Source organism: Pelophylax lessonae (assembly GCF_965119305.1).
Source record: "Pelophylax lessonae genome assembly, chromosome: 1".
Taxonomy (NCBI): Eukaryota; Metazoa; Chordata; class Amphibia; order Anura; family Ranidae; genus Pelophylax; species Pelophylax lessonae.
Window position 1 is genome coordinate 511,914,667 of NC_138768.1, and position 19,948 is coordinate 511,934,614.

Below are 19,948 nucleotides of genomic sequence, written 5' to 3' on the forward strand. Positions count from 1 at the left end.
CATGCTTGACAGTGGGGATGGTGTGTTCAGGGTGATGAGCTGTTTTGCTTTTACACCAAACATAACATTTTGCATTGTTGCCAAAAAGTTTGATTTTGGTTTCATCTGACCAGAGCACCTTCTTCCACATGTTTGGTGTGTCTCCCAGATGGCTTGTGGCAAACTTTAAATGACACTTTTTATGGATATCTTTAAGAAATGGCTTTCTTCTTGCCACTCTTCCACAAAGGCCTGATTTGTGCAGTATACGACTGATTGTTGTCCTATGTACAGAGTCTCCCACCTCAGCTGTAGATCTCTGCAGTTCATCCAGAGTGATCATGGGCCTCTTGGCTGTATCTCTGATCAGTCTTCTCCTTGTGTGAGCTGAAAGTTTAGAGGGACGGCCAGGTCTTCGTAGATTTGCAGTGGTCTGATACTCCTTCCATTTCAATATTATTGCTTGCACATAGCTCATTGGGATGTTTAAAGCTTAGGAAATCTTTTTGTATCCAAATCAGGCTTTAAACTTCCCCACAACAGTATCTCGGACCTGCCTGGCGTGTTCCTTGTTCTTCATGATGCTCTGTGCGCTTTAAACGGACCTCTAAGACTATCACAGTGCAGGTGCATTTATACAGAGACTTGATTACACACAGGTGGATTCTATTTATCATCATTAGTCATTTAGGTCAACATTGGATCACTCAGAGATCCTCACTGAACTTCTGGAGAGAGTTTGCTGCACTGAAAGTAAAGGGGCTGAATAATTTTGCACGCCCAATTTTTCAGTTTTTTATTTGTTAACAAAGTTTTAAATATCCAATAAATTCCATTCCACTTCATGATTGTGTCCCACTTGTTGTTGATTCTTCACAAAAAATTACAGTTTTATATCTTTATGTTTGAAGCCTGAAATGTGGCAAAAGGTTGCAAAGTTCAAGCGGGCCGAATACTTTAGCAAGGCACTGTATAAAGTCATCCATGTGATCATACAGTATAAAGCTGACATGGTGTGCTGAGGAGCAAATGTTCAACTGGAGAAGAAAGCTAAACAAAGTGCAATCTGGGGAAGGGTGGATGGATAGATGGGTGGATGCCTCAGTTTGCTCCAAGGTACATGACGGACAGGATTTTCTATTAAAATGGAAATTGTGTTTGTAGATATGAGACTTGAAAATGAGCAATCATGAGATTCAAAATATCTTCTAAAAAAAGTTTTGGTTTTCTAAGTTTAATTTATTCTAAAGGTGAATAGTAATCCACATTGATCCAATTCATGTAAATGTATTGGGAGAGATAGCTCTGGGTAGTGTAAGAGAGAGAGAACATCTTCCACATAGGCTGCCAATTTGTGATCTATGTTGCCCAATAAAATACATTGTGTATTTTGAATTAGTTGGATAATGGCTAGTAGTTGTTTAAGAAGAATGATGAACTGTGGAAGACATTAGGGACATTCCTGTCTTGTTTCATTGACATTATTCAAATACAACTAATAACAATAGCATAGGATGAAATATTGGATTGTTTAACATGTAATATCAGAACTGAGTATTACACAAGGTATGTGAAAAGGTTTAGGTAGATATGAGGCTTCTTGATTAGTTTGATTAGGCTACTGCAAGATTATAAACCTATAAAGGCAAGTATGTATGTAGACAGGAGTATATTAAAACAATGCACATATCTGTAGCCATGATGGTCAACTAGCTGGGTGGGAAGCTATGACCCAAGCTTGGACAACAGAGGTCCATGAAGAAAACAGGTAACAAACAAAACCAAAAAATGATATATATGAACAATATAATGTAACTGGTATTCTAAAGAAGAACCCATAATCACCATTCCAGAAAAAGGAGACAGTTGAAAGTGGAAGAGGGAAGGCAGTTCAGGATCTTGGATTTGCTAGCTTTGATTGTAGGGATATCCTGGAGTGCTTGATGGTTGTTCTTGCCACGATGAGGGGTAAAGGACATCCACCTAATCTAGCAGATGATCCAGCTTGACAATTTCGGATAAATATGGATTTGCCATTGTTTCAGCCAGTCAGCAAAAGGATACTCTCACCTTAAAGTTGCACCATGGTAGCAAAGACTATTACCTATTACATGGAGGTTTTAAAGATTGCTGACAGAAAAGTGTTTAATTTGCCATATCTGGAGAGGCACTGATGAATGCCCGTCAAAGTCAATATGAGATATCCTTCCAATTTCCTGTAAGATAGCCTCCTTATACATTTAACAAAGTAGGCAACAAATATTGTTGCAGAATAATTTTTCAGGAGATATGTTGTTGCACCCTCTATTTTCTTGTAACTCCAGTTTATGAAGGATGGATCTAAGATGGCTCCTGCTGCTTTCCAATTGCTTACACTAAGAACATCTGTGTATTCTTAAACTCTTCTTTGTGGGAGGCATATTGCCTAAGGTTGTTTTAACGTATAAGGGAAAATTGCTTATACGTTTATGCTCTTTGGTCCCAGATTTTGTCTTTGAATAATGTAATGCCATCATGGCCGTTCAGTTGTTTGTCAAAGGATCCCTGGGTGCAAGTAGTTTGCCTTCATCGAAAGCCAGTGAGAGATCTGTGTTTAGGCCTGAGGTGGGTGGAGTCAAACATTTCAAACACCACTCTTACCTGTTTTCTCTCCTTAGGACAATAGTCAGCAGGACAAATAGTAAGGCAAAATCTTCTCAACAAGGACAGCACTAAATACCAGACAGAGATACTATGCCAGCCCCAATCCATCCAAAACTAGACAAAAATGTTTTGGGTGGAGTTCTACTTTAAGCTGAAACATGCTGTCTGAAAAATTCCATAACTGGACTTATTTGTCTGCGAGTCTATTACATTATGTCTGTATCGCCAGTAAGGGCAAGAGGGGTTAATGAATGTATTAATGCAGGGCTTTTTTCAGCTGGAACTTGGTGGAACTTAGTTCCACCACCTTTGGCTCAGGCCCTATGCTCCCTGCTCACCACTAACACTTGTAAACAAAGACGTCCAGCTTCTGTGTTTATCAGTGACAGCTTGTCTCCCAACGGCTCCCACAGATCTGATCTCCTGAGCGGCTCCTACCGAGTGCAGGATGGGGAAAAGGGATATGAAGGGGCCTAGGGTGCAGTGCAGACTCCAAAACCCCAACTGGATGATCTCCCTGCAAGTGAGAGAGGCAGAGCCACCTACAGTGTATGGGGAGGTAATAGAAATGGCTTGGTGCTTCAGCTTAATACAGCAACACAAGTAAGACATGTGGAAGATGGTGGAGCTTGTAAGGAGGGAAGGAAAAGATGGGGCAGTGGAAGGGGGGGTTGCATGCAGAGGTCAGAGCTGAAGAGGGGTGAAAGTGAGATGTGGATAGGGTATGCAGAGGGAAGGAGCACCCCTGAACTCTGCGCAATGTACGTAGTGCACCCCTGAACTCTGCACTACACCCCCCCCAACTCCATCCAACTACACCATTTAAATTGGTTTGGAGGGTCGTGATTGAGTTCCTGCACCTATTTTCTGAGAAAAAAAGCCCTGTATTAATGTATAAAATGTTTGCTGCCCCTAGCCAGATACTCAGCCTTTAACTGTCATTTCTGCTGTGCAGAACTGGCAAAACCGGGTTTCTTAGTCAAAAAAGGAAAAAAAAAAAAAAAAAGAAAACGGTTAGCACACTTTTCATGCATAAGCACATGTTAAAATCTTTAATTTTCAGGGTTACTTTGAATCTGACTGCAGACTATGATATCATACTTATAGATCTTTATAGAGTAGCATAAGAATAACTAAAAAAAAGCTTACTAACCAGACATGGGCAATTGTACACACCAACTTATTGTGGGAGTACGATTTGGGCATTAACTATTGTCATTGGCACCTATGTCAGCACAACAAATTGCTGTCACATGTCTTAACTGTTTTTAGAGCAGGATCATATTACTTTTTTTTTTTAATTTTCTGTACTCACTGTTCTTGGGAATGACACGTATTGATGACTAACTTTTCCTGTTCAACACGTGAGAAGGAGATATATTTAGGACACGATAGTCTTCATGAAAGAATGCACCTCTAAGTTGTCTTTATGGTAATAATAAATCCCTATCAGATATTACTCAGAATCACAGAGACAAAACAAAAATGTGCTTTGATATGACATAATTTTATTGATGCTAATAGAATGCTTTTTGGTTAGACTAGAACATGACACATTGCGATTGCAAAGCTAGCCATACATGACTTTTTTTTTTTCATTCAGCCAGAGCTGAAGGGAAAAAAATTAGCAGGCTCTCTACTGTCAATATACTGTACATTGATTAGCGGCTTCAGCCACTAATCAACAAAAGCTTTCCAACATTCCCGTTCCACAGAAACTGATCTGATGAACAGAAATGGATCAAAATTCGCCTGGTCCCTTCTGAAGCAGTCAAATTTCAGTCCATCTATGGCCAGTTTTAGCCTCAACATATAAATGTTTTACACCCTGATCTACTACATAAAGAAGGGTAACAGCATGGATGAGATAATAACAAAATTGGAAATAATGCTTGTTCACTTTGCAAAGTGTATTTTCATCATGTAAGGGAGCTTTTGCTTAGCTTAGTGAATCAGGTCCAGCTGCGCTGACTTCCATTATCTAGTCATGCGCAAAAAAATCTTGTTTTTTCTTTTTTTCCTTGTGATTCCATATGATTGGGTAATCTTTGCAAAGTGAATTTTTTTCCATATTCCCCTGCAAAGTTGCAATTTCTATTGTAAAGTGAAAATGCTCTTTTCCTTTAGCCAAAATCAGCCACAATGTTAGTATGGAAGGGCATGAGGACTGTTTTGACCTACATCAATGCAAAATGACAGTACTAAAATCCAAAGTACAGATATCCCTTGAAAGTTGATGACTGCAATGGACTGACCAACTCGATAGAGGGTCTGTGGGTGGGTGATGTTGGGGGCAGCTTGGGGGAATTAGCTGCCAATGAGTCTGGCCTGACTGAATAGAAAGGTGACGGTAGGCCCTATGCAGGGCTTGGGCTGCTGCCTTTAGGTACGGCCTATTGATCATTTCTGAAGGTGCTGATGGTAGTAGGTTAAAGGAGCGCCTGATATCAAAATAGGAGACCAACTTGGATAATAAGATCCTCGTTTTAATGGTAGTAGCAGAACTAGAGGGCTTCAGCATGCTCTGCTATAACCATTAAAACGACTATCTTATTATCTAAGTTGGTCTCTTATTTTGATGACGGACGCTCCTTTAACCTACTACCACCAGCAAGGACAGATATCAAGCAACAGAACTTCATTCTACACTCACCAATAGTATTCCCTTCTCTTTGATTCCCACAGTTCCAGTTACCAGAAATCATGAATAAGAGTAGGATGTTATCCTACTACACATTCTAGAACTCAGTCTAGAACTTCATTCTACTCTCACCAATGTTATTCCCTTCTTTTTGATTCCCACAGTGCCAGTTCCCACAAATCATAAATAAGAGTTATGCTCTGAAGTTGGTTGCCTCTTACATATCCACACATAGGAATCAATAGCGGTAGCACTCACTGTCTGATCTGTAATACAGGCTGTTATCGCCTCCCCAGTCACGTCCTCATTTTCAGTCCTGGCTCAGAGTCCAGATCAGCACTTCTATTATTGCTGGAGTAGGACTAGAGTAGTAGCTACTGGCTTGTGTTTTTATTTTTTCTCTTTTTTTTGAATGGGGTTGCTCATATGCATTAGTCCATCTCCCTGCAATAGCAAACAGGTGGGTCTGGGTTCAGTAGTCTGTTCCCATTTACAAGGCACATCAGTTTCTGGGAAGTGGTTTAAAGGAACAGGATTTTCCTTTATGTTTGCACTTATATTAAGTTATAAGCCACCTTATTTCCCAGAAGGAATAACAACTTTTGGTTATCATAATAATAATGAAAACCTGATTCAGTTTTACCATGCCACAATAACTAAATTATAGCTATGTATATTTATACTATTATAACCAAAACACTGCAATCCATTTTAGTTTGCCATAGGCCAAATGTGGCAACCCTAAGTACGGTGCCCAGCAGCTATCTGTTTTACACCCTGCACCAGCTCAGCCATTGTTTATGAAGACATGCAAGCATTATCTGTCTCAATTTGGAGGGAAGGGCCACACTTTGGCATCTTCTCCTTCGGTGCCAGAGGTCTTTATCATCCAACTGGAAAAAAGGGTTCCATCATAGTTTCTAGGACTGCTCAATAGTTTTCAGGTAGGCAGTAGGCAGTTTCTGATATTTTTTTAAACTGATATGCTTTCTGCCAGTGTTAGTATTTCTGAAAAACAGTCATGATTAGACTAAAGGAGCAGAAAGTGTTCACTTATCTAAGTTAATGTTCAACTAGTTTAGTAAATAAAGTGCAAGGCAAATTTAAAGTGGAGATCCGCTTTCCCCTACACATACTGTAGCTGCTGACTTTTAATATTAGGACACTTACCTGTCCTGGAGTCCAGCGATGTCGGCACCGCAGCTGATGTTTCCATCGGCTGTCGGGTGCTGCCGCCGCCATTGCCAGTAAGGGAACCCGGCAGTGAAGCCTTGCGGCTTCACGGCTGGGTCCCTACTGTGCATGCGCGCATTCATTTCTATTGGCTCTGCTGCGGGGGAAGGAGGAGTGGGCCAAACTTCCGGGATGGACGGCCCGGAAGTGGGGAAGGGTACCTGTCAAAAGCAGGTACCCGTTCCCCCCTCCCCCCTGAAAGGTGCCACATGTGGCACCGGAGGGGGGGGGGAGCAAAAGAGCAGAAGTTCCACTTTTGGGTGGAACTCCGCTTTAATAACAGACAGGATTTTTGCATACACATGATTGGATGACTGAAATGGACACAGCTTCACATCACTCACAATGCAAAAGCTGGCCATAAATGGTTTGAATAGCGGCTGGTTTAGCAGGGACGAGCCGAGATTCAAATCTATGGGCAGCCTGATTGTAGCCAAGTTGATCCATCGATCAACAGCCAGCATGTCAGATTTTTGGCATGCGGTTGTTGCCAGCAGCTATAGCCACTAGTATTAATCATTGGGTTCTCACAGCATGGACAGCTCCCCCTGCCGGGAGAACACAATAGCTCCGCGGGAGGGATTCCTCCACCAACACTGTCAGTGGTTACAAGAAAGAAAATCGCATCATCTATGGCCAGCTTAGGTGAACATTCACATTACAAAGAGGACATGATCTATTCTTTTAGTAAATCAACCCTACTGTCTTCCAATACATGAGTATGAATAGTAGGACAGAATTACCACACCCTGTACCTTTCGCATACTTATCTGCATTCCTTTTGGCAAAGGTTTTTGTTTTTATATACATACTGTTATGAACTCCTAAGAACTGGGAAACTGTCTCCAGATGAGTCAGACTCAAAGTAAGCGAATAAAGAGGCATTATCATCAGGTTGTGAATGGCTGTCTTAAGGTTGTACACTAACACAGTAAGCATAACTGGAAGCTGCCTATCTTAGAGCTATGTATGATGGGTTCATATGAAATATCTTAATATGGAAATCAGGTGATGCCAGTTTTTATTCTCAAATAAGATGTCGGCATTAAAATAGATCTATTTTAATTATAGGGATGCAGAGAATTTGCTAAAGGATAAACCACCAGGATGTTTTCTCATCAGAGTAAGCGAAAGTCGGATTGGATATAGCTTGTCCTACAGGTAAGCTGATTATTATTTAATGTGAAATTACATAATTAATTACCATTTTAATAATCCACTGAAACAATCCAAAGCTGATATACAAGTCCTGAATGATTAGCAACTTGTAACTTTGAATCACGTGGTGTTTTACAGTGTCATTTTTTTGTGCACCGCAGCCCAACGCACTGTATAGTAGAGGCACAACAATACAGCATGCATATGTGCGTTGTATTACACTAACACAAAATCATGTGCATTTTGTGATCTGTTGCCTTTGATCTTTGTGCATTGGCAGGTCAGTCATAATGAATGTGTATTACTAACATAAATAACTAAATCAGCGCAATCCCAAAATAAATAAAATAAACTAAACTGAACTCAATGGCAACTTACATATAGTGTTTTCCACTCAACACAAAAGAACCAAATCAACACAACAAAATGCAGCGCCAATAAATCAGTGAATATATATATATATATATATATATATATATATATATATATATAAAACAATTTAGTGAATGATGAGTAATACCAATCTATATACTCTTGTGCATTAGAATACAATGAAAAATAGATAAATACATAAATAAAAATTGACTAAATAAACAAGTAAAAATTCATATAAAACATGTGATCAAGTGCATAAACACACATTTAAAAAGTCCATATAAAGCATGTGTCATAAGACTGTAAATATAAAAAAGTCCCTCCCTCTGTGCCGTGCCAGTAGACAACTAATGTGCTGGTGCATCAATCCACATAAACAGGTGATAAAGTGCGCTCCAATCTTTGCTCACACGCAGCTCACCTTAATGTCTGACTTATATATTCCAATGAGTCAAACACACTTTACACCTAGAGGTGTCAGATAAGGTAAAACTTCACTCCTCTCCTTCCTCCTCTTTACTCCGGGATACACCGCTCCACAGTATATTTAAGGATATGAAAAACAAGGAAGACACCCTCTAGTGCTCTAGTGAAGGCACTTCAGCAGTGTGGGCTAAAACAGGCTCATCTATACCAATCCGCGAGACTGACCAAAATGTGGCGTCCGAGCGCAGGCCCTGCCCTCCATACACGTTACGTCAAAGAACGACTTCGTCAGCAGGGGTGGAGCCAGCATATCATCCCAGTCATTAAGTACCTCACCATACCAACAGTGCCCGTCCTCATATTATATTCACTGATTTATTGGCGCTGCATTTTGTTATATTTATTTATTCATATTGAATGGGCTATGTTAATACTCCTCAAAGCATCGCAAAATTGGAAATGGGCCCTCATTGTTGGACCATACCTGATTAAACATATGATTGGTTTGCTTTGTTTGCCTTTGTAAAGCCTTTGCTCTGCTCCTTTTTGCTAAATAATATGTATATTTACTAAATTTATTGTTAACATATTTCACTGTGATTTGACTTGAAGTGGTTCTAAAGGCAGAAAGTTTTTACCTTAAGGTGGAACTTTACCCATAACAACATGATAAAAAAGAATGTTCTTTAGCGGGGAACATACATTCCACATTAATAATTATGCTGCCAAAATTAGTGTGTGCTGTAAATTGCTTCCAGCATTGCTCCTGTTTCTTCTTGCTGAAAGCCATGATGGCTGGCTGCCATTTTGCTGAAAACCAGAGCCCCTTAACCACTTTAGCCCTGGAGGATTTGGCTGCTCATTGACCAGGCCCTATTTTGCGATTTGGCACTGTATGATTTTAATGGACGATTGAGCGGTCGTGTGACGCTGTACCCAAACTAAATTGACATTCTTTTTTCCCCACAAACAGAGCTTTCTTTTGGTGGTATTTTATCACCTGTGCGATTTTTATTTTTTGTGCTATAAACAAAAAAAGAGCGACAATTTTGAAAAAATAACAAAATAACAATATTTTTCAAATTTTTTTATATGAAATTCTCCAAAAAAATGTAAAAATCTATTTTTTTTAACATTTTAGGCCAATTTGTTTTCTGCTACATATTTTTGGTAAAAAAAAATCACAATAAGCTTATTTTGATTAGTTTGCGCAAAAGTTATTGCGTTTACTAACTACGGTGTTATTTTTATCGTTTTTTGTTTTTTTTTACTAGTAATGGCGGCGATCTGCGATTTTTTGCAGGACTGCGACATTGCAGCGGACAGATCGGACCCCCAACTAACATTTTTGACACTTTTGGGGGGACCAGTGAAATTACTACAGTAATCAATGCTAAAAATATGCACTGTTACTGTAATAATGACACTGGCACGGAAAGGGTTAGCCCTGTGGGTGATCAAGGGGTTAAATGTGACCCTAGGGGCGTGATTCTAACTGTGGGGGGCGTGGCTTGTGAAGTCATCACAGAGACATGTGATCCTATATAGCAGGATCAAATGACAGCTGTGATGACTTCAAGGAGAAGTACGGACGGCTGTGTTTACATCAGCCGTCTGTCCTTCTCTGTCAGCGGCAGGAGATTGCGAGTGACCGGCGGCCATCGGAGCCGCCAGCCACACGCACTAGCTTCCCCGCTGATGAGCGGGGGCGCGCCTCCGGTGGCGCGGGATCGCCCCCTAGCTCCTCCCAGACGAGCACCGTACATGTACGGGCTTTTGCATGGGAGCGCCAGCCTGCCGCAGTACATCTGCGGCGGCTAGGGCTTAAGTGGTTAACTGACTCTAACCCATCTCATGATAGAACAGAGCATTTGGAGTCATGCTGCACATGCTCAGTTCGGTGTGTATTGCTAGAGACTTATTTTTTCTTGGGAGAGTGCATGTGATCAGCACAGGGCCAATCAGCACTGTCCAGACAGAGGATCAGAGGAGAATGAAAACTCCTATAAGTTTAAGCAGATACTGATACAAGTCACACGACTGCTATATACTGCTGATGAGAAAAAGTATTTAGTAGTTTAGATTTACTAAACTATTGCATTTCCATGTTCTGTGTACTGTGGAAGACCAGATATGGGTAATGCAGGTTCTGCGTTTAGTAACACTAACTTTTTAAAATATTTCAGTTATCCAGACAGTTATCCATGTACTGTATATCCTCTCATAGTAATTTTTCCTTGGATTTTGCAGGACACTGGATCGCTACAGACATTTTATGGTTGATATTTTGAAGGATCAGCAGTGTGTTATTGCAGGTGATTCAAAAATCCACATGACATTGGAGGACCTAGTAAAATGTCATACACAAATTCCTTTGCATCCATATAATGAAATTTTAACACTTCCATGCGGTCAGGTATGTTTCAAAGTCACCTTAACCTTTTTGTTTAAGTTTAACATAGACTAGAAACAAGCTTTCAAATGTTGCTGGATGGTAGTAGTATTTAAAGTGACTCTGTAGCCAAAAGAACACTGATCATACTCATCTATCCTAGTGCCCGTTTATGGGTTCTTCAAGAGCTTTGGCCTCTGCCAGAATCTTCAGCAAATGACACTTCCTAGATTGTCAGATGTATATGTTCCCTATCATGTGCTGTGTTTACTATTGCCTGTTGCCTATTTTCCTTGTGCCTAAGTCACTACAGGACATAGTAATGATATAGGATCCAGCAGGAGGATCCACAGCTTACAGTGTGGGACGAAGCTTTTGACTCGTAACTGTCTGTAGCTTTTGAAGGTTCCAGAAATGGGAGAAGAATTAGTGAGTATAAACAGTGTTCTTTTGTAGGGTACTTCTTATTAGTTTTTTTCGGTTAGTGACAAAGTCACATAAAAGGGTTTGTCCACCCAAACCCCACATTTAACTTGTCGGCGAATGGAGCTGGACTCAAGTACCGATTGGCTTCCAATACCCTTTCTCTGTCTGCTGCAGTCCCCAGCTCTGCCCTACTTTGCTATAGAATTTTATCTAGTTGCAAACTATAGGGAAACTATTAGGCAGAGCACCCACACAGAGATTACCGGAGGGGAGTGGAGATTGAATTTATAGTATGAAGAAAAATCTGTTTGACCACACTTCCATAAAATCACCTTTATTGAATATTAATCCACATAGACAGTCCGCAATGTACAAATGTATTTGAGCTATGATTAAGCACCTAAGTTGGCGTGTAATGCGTTAGCTGGTGGGCTATATTATCCTTGTTTGTACATTGTGGACTTTCTATGTGGACTATGTTTCAATAAAGGTGACTTTATGGAAGTGCGGCCAACTGGATTTTTCTTCATACTAAGACTTCTGCTACGAACAGGGCCAGCGCCCATTAGTGTGCAGTGGAGGTGGGACAGGTGAAGACACGCCTTTAGCGGTGTTTCACTATTTCTACATTGCAAATGGGATTTAAGTACAGAGATCTTGTCATTGCAGCACCATAAATGAGTTTGAAGCAGCTTCAAAAATCTCTATAATTTCATACAATGGTTTAACCTCCCTGGCGGTATGATTATGTCAGGAATTCTGTACCAAAAGCAGTACAATTTTTTGCATGGAAATTTGGCGTTATGTATTATAGGCCTACAATTCTTAGTAATTACTGACTTAAACCTGACCAAAACAAGACTCTAGTAGACATCCCAGATGTGATAAATTTGAAACACAAACGCATGAATTATAATCTAATCAATAATATAATTTTATTATATAATATAATATATAATATATATATATATATATATATATATATATATATATATATATATATATATAATATAATAAAATTATATTATTAATTAGATTATAATTCATGTGTTATATATTATATATATATATATATATATATACACACATATATATATATATATATATATATATATATATATATATATATATATATATGTATATATATATATATAATATAAATGTTATGTGTTTGTGTTTTGTGCAACGTTTGAATTTCCCTCCCAGTTCTGCTCCCATGCAGCATTGCTGCTGCAGGGAACGGAACCAGGAAGTCCTCATACCGACGGACGAGCGGCGGGGATCTCGGCTGGCGATCACAGCAATGGGAGATCATTGCTGGATTGCCAGGAGAAGGTAAGGGACACCGCTGCACGCTCTGTACATCTACCCCGAGCGTGACTCGGGGATACCGATAGTAGCAGGAAAAATCCACCCAGAGTCACGCTCAGGGATACCGCTAAGGGGGTTAAAGCTACATAACCATTTAAATTTGATTGCCTCAACCACTTTCGTAAGGTTTTACCCCCTTCATGACCAGGACATTTTTTGCTATTTAGCACTGTGCTACTTTAACTGGCAGTCAGTCATGTAATGCTGTATGCAAATTCATTTTTTATACTTTTTTTCACACAGATAGAGCTTTCTTTTAATGGTATTTGATCACCATTGGGTTTTTTTTATTTTTTACGATAGAAACAAAACAAAATAAACATTTTCAAAAAAAAAAAAAAAAACATTATTATCTACTTTCTGTCATAAAACATATCCAATAAAATCAAACTTCGCTATAAATTCAGACCAAAATGCATTCTACTACATGTCTTTGGTAAACAAAAAAAATCCCAATAAGTGTATATTAATTGGTTTGTGTGAAAATTATAGCGCCTAAAATGCCAGGACAATACTAATACCCCCCAAATGACCCTTTTTTGGAAAGCAGATAGTCTGAGGCATTTAGTAAAAGGCAGGTGAGTTTTTTTAAGTTGTAATTTTGTTACATACTGTCACCAGTGCAGTATAACATCATCATATGACTTTGGCGGTGATCAGGAACACTGACTTGTGACAGTAAAATTCTGTATTCAATTTTTTAAAACTTTTTTTTTTCATTTTTTATCATTTTTGATTACATTTTTGACCATTTTTTTTATACATACTTTCATCAGAGTAACCCTTGCAAGCACAGGGAGAACATGCAAACTCCATATTAGTTGGTTATGGGACAGAAAGTGAAGGGAAATCTCTGCAATGTGAAACAGATGGTGAAAAAAGACCTGACAGGAGTTATAACCCTCCTTTACTCTATCCAAAGTGAAAAAGAAGTTTTGGCTATAGTTCTACTTTAAACTTTTGTGTGTGTATGTGTGTTATTGTTGGTACTATTTAAGCCCAATGCCTAATGTTAGTGCCTCGGTTTACCTTGGAAAATGGGTCCTGCGAGGTACCATAATGTTGGTTTGTGATGCCTTTTGCTTAATGTGCAAAAAAAGACCAGATTACCAACTCTGTCCCAAGGTGTGCTGGTGAAGCTTTTTTTTTTGTCCTATGATTATTTGATGATGCTATCCACCAACTCACTACAGCATCCTGCATGAAATGTGGGCAAGTTTGTAAGATTCGCAACACACATGGGCGTTCGCAAGTGGGGACAAGGGGGGGCAAGTGCCCCCCCCCTGGAAATTTCCTGGCCTGCTCTAAGAGGGTAATCTATGGACTCCCTGCTATAAAGGGGGACCCTGGCCTGCCTGCTCTAAAGGGGGATATATAGGGAACCTGCTCTAAAGGGGATCTATGGAGGACCCTGGCCTGGCCTGCTCTAAAGGGGGATCTATGGGGACCCTGACCTGCCCTAAAGGGGATATATGGGGATCATGGTCTGCTCTAAAGGGGGTCATATATATATATATATACAGCATATGCTTTGCAGGGAGTGCCTGGAGTACCTGGTGGTGCAGGAAAACCTGGTAGCATGGAGAATATAGGTAAAAAGGTAAGACTAAAGGGGGATCTATGGGGACCCTGCTCTAAAGGGGATCTATGGGGGACCCTGGCCTGGCCTGCTCTAAAGGGGAATCTATAGGAGTGAAAAGGGGCAGAACATGGATGATCTAAAAATGATGACCCCCCACGTCTGCAGACGCCCATGGCAACACATACAATACATTCTACATACTGTTCACCTATTTGTAGAAAACATTCATAAATCATCCTGCTTTTTTTTTTTTATAACGAATGCAATAATTTAGAGGTTGGATGAAAGGTTTAGTGTAGGATAACGCTTTGGTAGTTAAATACCACATTTTTTATAGAGGTCTATACTTTAGACAAAAAAGAGGCACAAATGAGAAGAAAAGAGTTGGGGCCCAGTTCCAAAAGAGGGACACTCTCTCTAAACTTGGGATGATTGGACATTATGAGGACAGGCCCTAAAGCACACACCGAAAGGCCTTCAGGAATGCCCTGACACACACACACACACACACACACACACACACACACACACACACACTTTACAGTTGGTAGGTACCAATGGGTTGAGAACACCTCTGCTAACGCACTTCATTAGATCTAGATCTGAACATGGGAAGGATAAATGTTTCAATTATATAGCCATATCTTATTTGGTCTCAGCATACAACCATTTGTAAGAAAGCCTGACTTTGTTGTTATTTTTTACGTACTGTACCCTTTTTCAGACTTCAAAATGTTGAAATAGTGTGCTAGATGCAAATCTAAGGCATTTTTTTTTTGCAAAGGATTAAGCATATTTAAATGGCTTGAAACATTGTTAAATTTAGCTTTTTTTTTTTTTTTTACCTGTTCTATTATAGAAATCAAATGCAACTACAGACTATGATGACCTTTTTAAGCATAGAAAAACATTTGCAGCATCATTTCCCATGCCATCAAAGGCTTCGACTAATTCTTTAACAGCCTCTGGAGCAACAGTACAGCCAGCCTGTCCCCCCGTACCACCCCGAAGGCGTCAAGCTTCTCCAACTAGTACTGAAAGCACAAGTTCATGTAACCAACCTCCAAATCTGCCAGGAAATAGACTTTATCCAGCACTGCCGACAGAACCCATGATGTTCAACAATGGTGTAAGTCTTTCACACATACATACATAGGATGTTAGAAATACGATACAGTTGTTGCTGGGTGTGATCCATAACTAACATGTTTTTAGTTTATATGTGTTTAGTAATATGTAAAAAATTATTTAAACGAAAAATATTCTTTATGTGTTTGTATATGTAAAAAACCAGCATCCAATTGGAATCCCATCAGCGCTGGCAGCCAATGGCTGCGAGCACTGACTGGTGTGTTCTGGCCATGGGGCAGTCCCCTGGTCAGAACACGCAAGAAAACTGCTCACATTTAAAACAGTATCAAAAAAGCAAATCTGTATAGTGGTCTGCAGGAACACTGGGGTCCACTCCTAGATGTTGTGGCTCCAAGGTGGTCGTACATGAGGAAGAAGCGTGGGGAGCCGAAGCTCCATGTGGCAGGATGGCCGGCGGCTTCAGGGTACTGCTCCATTCCTCCGTTCCTCTGGCGCTGACAAGCAGGGAAGCCTAGCGTGGCGTCAACAGGTCCAGCAGCCAATCGCACAAAGCATTTTTTAGAGCATGCGCAGGAACCTCACACAGCGTGCGCGCTCTTTTCTCAAGTGCAGTGGCATCAGTGGGAGATCGTTGTAATACCATTGTTAGTATAGCGAGATCCTCTCAAGCTCCTCTCGAGTTCCTCTGTTTTTTTTGTTAAGCCCGCTGGGTTGAAAGAAAAAAAACTGCTAGTGTGCACCAGGCTTTGGGTAAAAGTAACTGAGTTACTGATGTGACTATAAATATTGGAGTATGTACCTGACATTCATTAGAAATGAAGAAGCTACTTGGAGGCATGTGGAAACATCTTCAACACTACAGAACAAGGCCAGTTAAATGTGACTAACTACCACTACCTAATAAGGACATAGCATTAAAATCCAAAATCTGGAAGATATGGAAGCCTCATCTTTTTATCATTATGAGGGTCAAAGGGATTAAAAGAAAAGTATGGGGTTGGGTTTTTTTCTGAATCATGCTTCCCCAAGTGGATGCTGCATCTGTTCCCCCACTCTAATAATCTGTTCCCGCTCTAACAAACACCACAGATCGCTCGGTTCTCAGGGCTCCCATTGAAGTGCTGGGCTGTGGAGGGGGCGGGAGCGGCCAGCTCAGGCTCTCAACGGCTCACTGAGAGGCTGAGACAGGTGCCAGACCAGGCATGTGGGCAAATCCCAACATCTTGCCCGAGCCTAGACCAGCTCTGTGACGTCAGCCGACATGCTTAAAATGGGTCACAGGAGTGGGTCTAAATGGAATTATATGGAGATTGTACAAACAGATTGTAAAGTGCATAGCCTGCATGGTAAACATGGATAAATACGGTATACAGAAAAACAAATGTCAATATTGGAACACTAAACTATGTACATTTTAACAGAACTGTACAAATTCTCTTTTTCAGGGCATTGTGTCACCAAATAATCTTCCACCTATGACAAAGTCATACAGTTTGGATTCATCAGACCCCACTGCAGCTCATAACACAAATTGTCAGATTAAAAAAGAAGAGAAGCAAGGACAGGCGCCAGTGAAACCATTGAACGCTTGTCGGAATGCCATGACCAAAGCTGTATCTTTGATGACGGAAGGGGAAATAGTTCAAGATTTCAGGAAAATGGAAAATGCTATGGCAACACACTTGAGAGGTGTGAAGGAAAATTTTGAACGCTTTGGACAAACAGGGCAGAAGGATGGAAAGCCAACAATACAACCAAAAAATAAAAACTCAAAGTTGCCAGAGGAGTACAAGCCACCACCCCCATTCGCACCTGGCTTTTGTTAAATCAAACTTGCTAAGTTGAAAAACTGACAATGCATCCCTGCTGTGCAGGAGACATGCGTGAAGGATTCAAAAGGGTGATTGCCTGCTGCTCTATATCATATGAGATGCAGATCAGGAATGGCCAAAAGCCAAACATAGGTCATATTTAGAGGCTTTGAGGAAAAAAGTGCGAAACCTTGTTTAGGAAAAATTGAGGCAATAATGCAAACATTGTTGTATTACATAATTTTAAAAATTCAATTTTACATGCTTTTACCTGTGACTATGACCATTCTGCATAGGCATTCAAGTATTTACAAATTCCTAAAAACAGTAAATGAGCTTTAAAGTAATCATTGACCTATGAAACTGCTGCCACTGTGGATTAATTTGTTCTTAAAGATTACAGTAGAAACATTGAAGTTCAAGTCTTTCTCTCAGCAGTTCAACTTACACTTCTACTCCTCGCAGATCATCTGTTCAATGTTACATTAGAGATGAGAAAGCTGGAAGGCTGATGAGGCACTTCTGGGAGGGGGAGCAAAGTGGGATAAAATGGCTTAAAGTATAACTGATACTTTTTTTTTAGTTTTGGATAGAATGCAGAGCAAATACAATGCTTGTCAGGTTTTATTGCTGTCTGTGCCCCCATTATGGAGATTCATCCTCTCTATTTGTCCTTTTTACCATTTTCATTAAAAGTGAAAAAAAAAAGAAAATCCCAAATGTTGGGTTTTTCCCAGAAAAGTAATAGAGGGGAAATCTTCCAATGTGGACACTAGTTCTGGTGACTTGGGGGACCCCAAGGAATTCCCTTTATTAGCAGGGATTTCCTCTCACTTCCTGTTTGGTTATGGGACAGGAAGTGAATGGAAATCTCAGCAATGGGACACAAATGGCGGAAAAAAATCTGACAAGGGTTATAACCCTGTTTTGCTCTATCCAAAATGAAAAAAAAAGTTTTGCCTATAGTTCTACTTTAGGCTGACCATATATAATTCTGTTTTTTTTTTTTTTTTTCGATCAGCGGGCTGAACAAAAATAACGGAACTAATTCCCCCATCCACACATTTATGGTGGATGTGGGAATCCTCTTCATGTAGTTATATTCTCTGTGTTGTTTGCCTTACCTTGTAATGATGGACTGACATGTTGTGGCCGCAGTTTGTAGTTCATGGCTGATCTTATCTCCTGGTTCCAATGACCCAAGGGGAGAGGACAACTTCCTGTTGTGGGTCACACAGCATTTAATGCATGCATTGCCACCCTTCTGTGTTGCATCACACATGTAGAAGTGCTAATGTGATGATACACTGCACGAGTGAGCTCTGTTTGTGTATATGACTGTTCTGCCTGCTTGTGTCTATGTCTGATCAAATTAATGTGTTGCTCCCAACTGCATGGGCACTAGACTGAGACACACAGGGATTGTGGGATATATAGTTTCTTTAAAGGAAGTGTCCATTTTCACACAACACATAGAGGCTATCCATTAACCTGTGCAGCGCCATGCTGCATGCCTCATGTTTCAACACTGAAACTGCTAGAAACAACAAATGACACCATGCAACTACATGATCAATGCATATCGTATGTAGATGAAAAACACCAGGTGAAGGTAGGAAGGTTTACCATGCCTTTAAAGTTGACCTTCAATAGCTGGTTAACTAGTCACATTACATTTATATTTTCTGTAAAACCTAATTCCCAATTCAGTCTCAAATAATACCAAAATTGCTAATGCCATGTTTGTCCACACAAGCTAAGCATTTCCTGAGAAGCAGCATGTTTTTACACATTTTACTTAAAGCAGAACTTCACCCAAAAGGGGAAGTTCGGCTTGTTTGCCTCCTCCTCCCCAGCCCTTCCATCTCTTTAACAATTGGCATTTTTTGGGGGTGAGAAGGTACTTGGTTTTGACAGGTACCCGCTCCTACTTCTAGTCAGATCGCCATGGGGATCCAATTGAAAGTTTGCCTCCCCCCCTCCCCCCGCAGCCTCCTAGGACTGCTGGACCATTCACAAAGCACAGCGCAGCTCCCGCAGTTGGAAGCCAGCTGTGAAGCCACAAGGTTTCCCTTAGTTAGGATGCCAGCATCTGGACCCAAAGCCCATTGAAGAATCAGTTTGGGGGGAGGACAGCGTTGGATCCTTGGACAGATAAGTGTCCTTATATTAAAGGCAGCAGCTGCAGTATTTGTACTTTAATATTTTGGGGGAAGACTGGAGTTCCTCTTTAAGGTGCCTGCCTGCATTAGAGAACTCTTGTCCAATTAAGCCGTTTACAGTCCGTGCAAGGAATGTTCATACATGTGTAGACACTTTAGACACTTTCATGACCCTGGCTGATGATCCCTGGCTTAACGTGTGGTGTCTAAGTTATTTTTGGTCTATGGCTTTTTCCCAGATGAGCATTGATTTTCTCCAAAACACAGGTGATCATATGTACAGGTGGCTTGACTTTACTTAGCTAAGGGAGCTACGTAGACTCTACTCCTCCAACTTATTTTTTCATGGCTTGGCAACTTTAAAGGAAAGCCAAGAATGTTTATTTATTTTTTTTTATAGCAGTTGTGTTACAAATTGTTTAGATAATGAAACCATTAGAATTTTAGATTTCCAGGATTATTCAAAGTGGTTCAGTGCCAGTTCACATTTGTGCGATGTGGGAACGCTGCGAATATACAGCGTGTTCCCGCATCCGCACCCCTGGCAGTTCACACTGCCATATGCGATACGCTGGGGGTGTCAATTAAGAGTTAACGACACCCCCAGATCAGATCGCATATCGCAATGCAATCTGTAAGTTCGCACAGAATCGGATC

The 19,948-nt window shown here is 40.4% G+C and overlaps 1 protein-coding gene across 1 annotated transcript in view; it reads left to right on the plus strand.

Moving 5' to 3' along the window:
• Window positions 1-17,335, plus strand: part of HSH2D (hematopoietic SH2 domain containing) — a 37,875-nt gene extending 20,540 nt beyond the window's left edge. The window contains exons 3-6 of the mRNA XM_082242634.1: window positions 7,568-7,657; window positions 10,706-10,871; window positions 15,086-15,355; window positions 16,764-17,335. Coding sequence (XP_082098760.1) covers window positions 7,568-7,657; window positions 10,706-10,871; window positions 15,086-15,355; window positions 16,764-17,144 — 907 coding nt within the window. The 3' untranslated portion in view covers window positions 17,145-17,335. The remainder of the gene's footprint in view (window positions 1-7,567; window positions 7,658-10,705; window positions 10,872-15,085; window positions 15,356-16,763) is intronic.
• Window positions 17,336-19,948: the final 2,613 nt, after the last annotated feature.